Source organism: Apium graveolens, chromosome 6 (genome assembly GCF_009905375.1).
Source record: "Apium graveolens cultivar Ventura chromosome 6, ASM990537v1, whole genome shotgun sequence".
NCBI lineage: Eukaryota > Viridiplantae > Streptophyta > Magnoliopsida > Apiales > Apiaceae > Apium > Apium graveolens.
This window is the reverse complement of record NC_133652.1, coordinates 272186564-272195217: the sequence shown is the minus strand read 5'-3', so window position 1 is coordinate 272195217 and position 8654 is coordinate 272186564. Positions and strand designations below refer to the sequence as shown.

Genomic DNA, 8654 nt, shown 5'->3' with positions numbered 1-8654 from the left:
AGCATAAATTGTATGAATATTCTTAATTCTACACCCGCCAAAGTGTCTTTGAAAGAGCTGGGGAAACGATTGGGTTTTGAGTTTACTGATATGTCTACGTCGGATTCATATTCTTCAGGTACTTTTAATTTGAGTATGTAGTATATTACCAAAGAACCATACAAAATAACCAAATATTCCTTTGCTTTATAATAGATGCTCATTTGGAGAAATCGCCATGCCATACAACATGTATAACAGTACTCTATCCATTTATGTACGACTGATTCTTGGGCTGTTTGCATAATTCATACTAATTCTTTCGATCCCAGGATTGGTGAATGACATATCATCAGTAGGAAGTCAATTACCTGGGAATTTACATGATGCGCCTGAGGCAAATATCGAGGAAGGTACCTTTGAATTGATGGGTTAATGACTTGTTATAGTTTCATACGTAAGTGTATATTTTGTGCGGGTGATCGTTGGGCTGTATGCAAAATTATAACTAATTTTTTCTATTCTAGGATTGGTTAATGAGATATCATCGGGAGGAAGTCAAATACCTGGGATTTTGTATGATGCGGCTCAGGAAAATGTAGAGGAAGGTACATTTCAATTGATGGGTTAATGACTTGTTATAGTTTCATACGTAAGTGTAAAATTTCATGCCTCTTTAGGAGGCACCCAAGCAAATGCAGAAGTATGTTTTGGTGAAGAAGAAAATACCCTTTCCTTCACAGTAACTCTGTTGCCGTCACATGTTGATCAAAGAGGACACGGAGTGGTATGATAACCTATACCTAGTCCTTGTAAAAAATTGATTATGCTTAATCTGTACTTGTACTCTAAACATTTTTTAATCTTCCATATAGTATTTGCCAAGACACATGCTCCAAGTATTTCAACCATGGACCAAATCTACTCTCATCAGACTTCTATTTGGAGATGGTACTTGGTATGTCGCTGTTCAGCGAAAGAGGAAAACGTGACGATTTGGATTGTGCTGGAACGATTTCACCTACGATAATAACTTTGTTGCAGGAAACAGACTACGATTCATGTACCAAAACAACTTCATATTCAGAGTTGTTCTGCTTCCTTAATTTGCACTTGCAATATGGCATGAAGATTATGTGAAAGCCAATTCCAAAGCACCTGTACTTTAATTCGGAACTTATTTGTACTTTTGAAGTTTGTTACATTTGATCAACTCTTCGCATTTTAATTATAACCTTTCTTTATCTCTTTCTACGGTCATTAGCGTAATTCTTCTTTTATTATGTTATATGTAAGATGAAACAATTGAGAATACGTTTGTAGAAGAATAAACTACTACCAATCCGTAACATAAGTATAATATATAATGGTAAAGAGCAATGTATTTATGTATTTAATACTGTAAAACATTTTCCCACAATCAGATTTACATAATTACTTAATCACAATACTGTATCACTACACATACATAAAATCAAACGAACAAAGCTTCTGGAAGGTCGTAAAAAACTTCTTTGTACACAACGTTTTGGGTTAAATTTGTAGCTGCACCAGACTCATCATCAACAAATATAGTGAGGCCAGTGGGCGAGGTTACTCGACTAATAGTAACATAGTACTGTCCATGAGTGAAAACCGACTTAGGTAAGTATAGCCCAACTATCTTCAGGGATTGACCTTGAGATTTGTTGATTATCATGGCATAGAATATTTGTAGAGGCATTTGTTTCCGTACCAATTTGAATGGCATTTTTATATCTGAGGGAGAAAGCTCCATACGTGGAATGAAATGCTTCGAACCAACAAAGGTACCATAAATTACTTCACACTCCACATAGAATCTCAGGCATTTGGTCACAATCATCCTTGTACCATTACACAAATCTAGGGTTTGGTTCAAATTACGCATTAGCATAACAACAACCCCAACCTTAAGTTTCAGATCATGAGGTGGCATCCCAGCAACATTTAAGGAGTTCAAATACTCTACTGGGAAGGCTTCATTCAGATCCTCATCTGTCCCACCAAATTCCTCTGCAGCATCAACACTAAAATATGACACAGATTCTCCTAGGAACTTGTCTACAATAAGCGAATTGAGGTGGCCCATAGTCTGGTTGGTAGGCATCAAAATAGCTCTTTCGCTCAAGTACTGTGTACTGTGCCTTTCGTGAGAAAAATTAGGATACGTGCTACAAATCATGTTATCAACTGTGTTTTCAGTTTGTACATCATAGAACTGAGATAGAATCAAAATTTGATTTTTAATGAGTAGCAAATTGCAGATCCGAGGTGGACTGACCTGGCCATTACCAATGTCAAGTACCCATTTTGCAAACTTTTTAAGCTCTTCATTTTCACTATCACTTTCACCTTGTTTCAAGCGCATGTTTTCTGTCAGTAAGAATACTTGGCAAATGGACCACAACCGTGACCTAGTGATACATGCAGCTACAATATCAGCACGATCTCCATACATAATGACTGGGAGGATTTGACGGAAATCACCACCCAGAACTACAGTATTACCTCCAAAAGGCATGTCGTAACGTTCTGGATCAACAGCTTTCATGATATCCTTCAACGATCGGTCTAGGCATTCGAATGCTTACCTGAGCTGCATAGGTGCCTCGTCCCATATTACTAGTTGTGTCTGCTTTATGATTTACGCAATATCTTAATCATAGGCAAAATTACATGTTGAACATTCATCAAGAACTATTGGAATTTTAAATCTGGAGTGCGCAGTCTGACCACCAGGCATTAATGTGGCAGCAATCCCAGAAGAAGCAACCGGAAGCATAATTTTACCTTCTACACGTAACTTATATATCAGAGTTCTCCATAAGAATGTCTTTCCACATCCACCACTACCATTAATGAAGAAAATCCCTCCAATATTACTGTCAATAGATTGTAATACTGCATCATATATTTTTCTCTGCTCCTCTGTACAATCCTGTAGTAGCTTGGCAGATTCATACTCCATCTTCCTGGTGTCATAGCTTGTCTCTTCAATTCAAATTGTTTGTTCCATTGTTCAAATAGCTGCGAGGATGTTGAGGCAACTGATCAAATTTCTTGAAGGATTTACCAACTGACCGGAGCAACTCATCTATTTCTGCAATATTACATATATTAAACTATTTAACCACATTAAGGCAATTATAGAAAAAAATTCAAACAATCAATGTACTGAAGTTCGAGTCCGCAAAAAATTTAAAAAATAGTCGTAGACTATAATGTAAAAAGGTCTCATACCTCCTAAAGCATAGAACAGCAGTTGCGTGTCACTAAGAGTAAATAAGTTATTTGGACAACTTTTACGTCATCTAAGTAAAATGTCATTAATCATGCTCTTCCAATGTGTACTCCATAAAGTCTTCAAATCAGTGACTTTATAATTGACAATTATATGGACTAAAAGCTGTCGAATCTGGGGAGGTAATCCACCTGCAGAAGCTTGAGTCAACACTTCATGCCATTCTTTATCATCGTCCAATAAACCATACTCTTTACAATCATCGCAGAATGTACTGTAACAAACTCCATTAACGGTCCGTAAAGACTCAAATGAGGTGGCACCATGTACCTTCGTAAGCAATAAATGAATAAACCAAGGCTCTCCCGTACTGTGATGCGCATAACACAATCTACCTATTTGAAACCCACGCTTCCTCATGCTCCATCTCCTCTCACCATCATTCCATACATAAAACCTTGGAATTTCATCATACGTGTACTTCCGTGCATTAACATCAACAGAGTTTTAAAAAAAGGCTTCTAGTTTACTGAACTTGTTCTTCTCCCTGACAACAACTTTCCCAAGCGCTTCATTGCACTACAAGAATAATGTCAATAGACATCACACATTATACATCAGTTAAATTTGCCACTAATATTAAAAGAGGTATTGACATCATCCCGTGTTTTTGTGATGTCTTTGTTCTTTATAGACATCGGTTATAATTAAACTGATGTCTAAACTTCACCAAAAAAACAAAAATTCGCGCCCACCTTTTCTTTCCCCCTTAGTCAAATTTCATTCAGTTTTGGTTCTAAAATTTCCCCCTCCCAAAATTTCCCCTCCTAACCAAATTTTTATTCCCCTCATTCCAATCTTGAGACAATAAACTAAAAACTAAAATTTAAAAACTAAAAATTAAAAAACTAAATCTCAAACTCCTCTATCTCTCTCGAACGAACCCCTCTCTCTCGAACCTCTCTCCGCTCACAATCTCCATCTCACCATCTCAACTCCTCTCACATCTCTCTCGAACCTCTCTCTCTCCCTCGCATATGTGCTCACATCTTTCCTCTCTCGACTTTGTGCTCAATCTCTCACCTACCTCTGGTAAGCTTATTTGATTAGAAACTCTAATTGGTAACGTGGAATGAAACTAGTGTTGATGTTTTGATCGAAACAAACTTTGTAAATTGGGCAGTTTTTAAATCAAACCCCTAATTTTGTAAATTGGGATTTTTTCAAATCGAAACCCTAATTTACTTTTAAATAGAAGTGAATATATATATATAGCCACTGTATCTCTTATAAAACACTCTTTTGGTTTACTATCTCATCCAGAGTCGCCGTTAAAAGCAAAAGCAGAGGAAGGATGGTTCAGGGTCTTACTCATCGCAAACGCCACAATTATGCCACCAAATCCAACCAATACCGAATTGTCAAAACCCCTGCTACTCTTTTCAAAAACCCCTTTTCTATTTCTGATTTTTTTATAACTTACTAGCTATTGATTTTTAGGAATATGTATGTTGTTTGATTTTATATTATATACTTTATTGTTATGTATATGTCTTTATTAATTATTTTTGTAATTAGTTCTAAAAGTGATTGTTTAGATTTGGGAAATGTTAAGGTTAAGATTATGTAAATGATGATATTTTAAAATTTGATGAAACTTTAGGAGGTAAGCTGGTTTATCAGACAACTAAGAAGAGAGCCAGTGGACCTAAATGCCCTGTTACCTGAAAGCGAATCCATGGGGTATGTTTTTCTTGCATTTATTTTTGTTTTTTTTTTGCTATTTACATTGTGTATTTGTCGATTTTTAGCTATTAATTTGTGTACTAGTTGTTACAAGGCTAAATAGTTGTTATATTTGGGCTTGTAACAATGGAAGATTATATATATATTTTTTTGAATAATTAGGCTTAATGCCTTATAGTTGAGTATTGAACGATATAAGATAAACCCTAACCACTTGCATCGTGCTCGCTTTAAGATTCATCGAGTATATGAAACTACTAATTTTGACTCTTTGCATTTCTCTGAAGTCTCTTTTAGGTCAAGCTAGCTTATACATGTGGTCACATGTCATGCGTCAAAATTAAATTACAGTGTTAAGCATATACATCAATAACTACTACCAAAACTTTAAATCATATCTAAGACTGATTATGGTCGAGACTGATTACAGTGTCTGCAATTTGCTTTTCTATTTTGATATTTGATTAGTTGTGTCAATTCTGATGAGTTATTATAATAACTATCCTAAAATCTGAGCTATTTAATAGTGCCTTCTCTTTATTGACTATGCAGTCTGAAGAAATATTTGATGGAGCCATTAGAGAAGTGAAAGAAGAAACCGGTATAATTGTACATCCAATTTTCTTTGTCACTCTTTACTTGATAACTTGAAGCTAATTACTACTTTTTCCATCTGCATAAAACATTCCTGGAAATGGTTGCCTTCAGGTCAAACTTTAATATTTTTGTGCTACCTGAGGTTATATGAACTTAAGAAGATAATGTTTTTTTAAATGCACTCTGAGAAAATATATTTGTTTGCAATGGGAAGGCATGCTCAACTTGTGGCTTTTGAGAAATCAGATTTAAAGTTTGTGGGTATGCTTAAACCACTGTCTGGTGACATCACAATTGATGAAAAAGAGATCGAAGATGCTAAGGTGACTGAGTTCTTCATTTCATGTTAAATTAACTAGAACCAAAATGTATAGACAGAGTCTAGTCTCTAGAAATTGAGAAAAATAAACTACACAGATGCAACAACCTGCTAATACCATTTGTTGTTATCAATTAATGTACTAAGTTTTGCTATTTGGTTTAGTGGATTGAATTTACGGAAATGATTGAACAGTCGTACAAGTTGATTTTCCTTTTACTTATATGACTATTAATTTATTTTAGGAATTGTTTAATATTTACTTGAGCCTTTTGACAGCAGAATTGTACTAGATGATTTTGATATTAGTTGCCATAATCCATTAATATTCTAATTTTCCTTTTACTCGTGTTATTATTTTTGCAGTGTGTGGCTTCCCACCCAGATACGAGAATGTTGTTCCTTAATGGTAAATATATTTATTTGGTTCTAGCTGTCTATATCTTATTATCTATCGTGCAGGGCTTGTGATGCTTTGAGAAGTTGCCTGCCAGATATGCTGAGAGATTCTACATTTAGCAGCTGCCTGAGGGTAAGTACTTTTCAGAACGGGACTCGCGATCAGCATTCCGTTGTTCTAGTTTGTGTTATGTTATTTTTGCGGATATCGAAATGCTGTTTTTTGGTTACGTAATTGTATTTAATTTGTGAATTGTTTGGTTAAATGGGAAAGGTCAACGAATTAAACAACTATTTTGAGAAGTGCCAGCAGCTTTTGAACTCCATTTCTGGGTCTATCAACGAATCAGTAGTTGTTTGCTTAGTGATTTTGCTTTTGACGTATAAATTTTGTTCTTTCGCCTTGCTACTATTTTTATACGGCTCTGGCATTATCTTTGGTTGAAACAAGTTTTTCCTTTGTTAGTTTCTCAGCCAATAATGGCTTACGTATTATACATTCTTGACTGGTTTGTTGATATGAATTACGCATATGTTAAAAGGGATTCAATCATGTGATCTATGTTCTGCAAGATTTTGAATTTGTATTTTTGCTGCTTCCATTTGTTTGAGTTGACTACATTCGAAATTTAATTTAGCTGACGAGATGTTTATTGTTTACGTCTTCTGGTCATTGGATAGTTTTCTTTACAGCTGATAATTTGGTGGGGGCTGACATCTAAAGTTTTTGAGAGCAGCTTGGTCACCGACTATGGGCTTGTGGAGTTGAAAAGATGGCAATAAAGCTGATAGTTAATGAAGTTGGTGATTGCTAGTATATAAAGTTGGTAAGTGCTAGTATATTTCATAGTTGTTCAAACACTGATATGTTCCTCAGTTGCTTTGTAGTTTAGTTTATGTTTTCTCATCAGGTTCTGATTGCATAGGTAGAGCATTTTGAGCGTTGGGTCCGGATAAAAAATTCAGAATTATGTGACAAAACACTATGAATGCATATGGTGCAGTTGTAGATGACTTTGGTCTGGAAACAGTGCGGGACAAGTTGATGGAAGAATTTATTCATCCCATTTCTAAAAGTAATAAGTTTGGGCTGATATTTAGTTAGGTTTAAATGTGTTAGTTTTAGTCGTATAGTTCTACGGATGTCTATTAGCTTTTTTCTTGTAGTGTTGGCACGGAAGGTGCAATTTTTGTCCCCTGGTAAGTGAAATGGAAGTCTCTCAACATATATACTTCTATGATGGATAGGGAAGCCAAATATCCAATAGGCTGATTCAGCACCACATAAATATCTGCCATCAAAATATGCATTGATCTCATCTATTCCCACCTCATCACTGTCATTCAGTTGCATTTTTCTCTTTCTCTGGACTTGAACCGTAGCACGATCATGGCCTTTCAAACAGTATTTAAATAAATACTTAAGACTGAGTACGTGACAACATATTTCCACATTCATATGGCATTGATACTTGACCAAAAGATCCCGGTTGTATGGTACTACCCACTGGTTGTTGTTAGGTCCCGAATTATCGTAGAAGGGGGGTTGAATACGATAATCACTAAATTAAAAATTCTTTCGAATCTTTGACGGATATAATATTTAGTGCTCGGTTAGTGGTTTCGTGTTCTTGAGAGGAATAATGTTTGGAACGATAAAAACAAGGAACACAAGATATTCGGGGAAATATATATTCGTATATAAATCCTCGAGAGTGTTACTACACTCCGGTAAATAAATTAACCGGCTACAATCTAAGAACAACAAAGTTCCTAGCTACTACAAAGATTTACAAATCAAATATTTTACAATAATCTAGCTTTTGTTTGTACTAGGATTTAATTACCGGGTAATGATTATAATGCTCCTAAGAATATACAAGAGTTAAATCGGGCATTATAACGTTACTCCGGTGAGAAGTTAAATGGATATTCAAGGTGCCGGAGCTTCTCTGTAAATCTCCGCTTCTTGTTTTATCAGCTCTCTTTTTTGTTGGAGAAGAAGATAAACAGAACTTTTTTGATCTGCTGCAAAGTGTAGACTTTATACACAATAAAATTGTGTGGCTGAGAATTGAGGAGCTCTGTGTGGTGACAAGCTCTTCTGTTGCGATAGGAAGCACTGGAGGGTTGTGTGGCGACAGGAGTGTACTAGTATATATATAAGTGTAAAACAAACTTACACTAATTCCAACTCCTGTGTGGCGAAAGGGGGGTGGGCCTATTTCCTCTGTGCGACACCTGCTTATTTACTCCAAGTACATGTTCATGTACTTAACAAAAAAACAAAACAAAACCACACCACATCTGTGGCGACAATGTCCCCCTTGGTTTCTTTATTTCTTTTTTTTC

General features: G+C 35.6%; 1 protein-coding gene across 1 annotated transcript; it reads right to left on the bottom strand.

Moving 5' to 3' along the window:
• Positions 1-1453: 1453 nt before the first annotated feature.
• Positions 1454-2551, bottom strand: LOC141666048 (uncharacterized). The gene has a single exon (XM_074472031.1). The coding sequence runs from the start codon at positions 2549-2551 to the stop codon at positions 1454-1456; it is 1098 nt and encodes a 365-aa protein (XP_074328132.1).
• Between the last annotated feature and the right edge of the window lie 6103 nt (positions 2552-8654).

What these genes read in the sequence shown, in the direction of transcription:
- LOC141666048 (XM_074472031.1), bottom strand. Translation starts at nt 2,551, where the DNA reads ATGAAAGCTGTTGATCCAGAACGTTACGACATGCCTTTTGGAGGTAAT.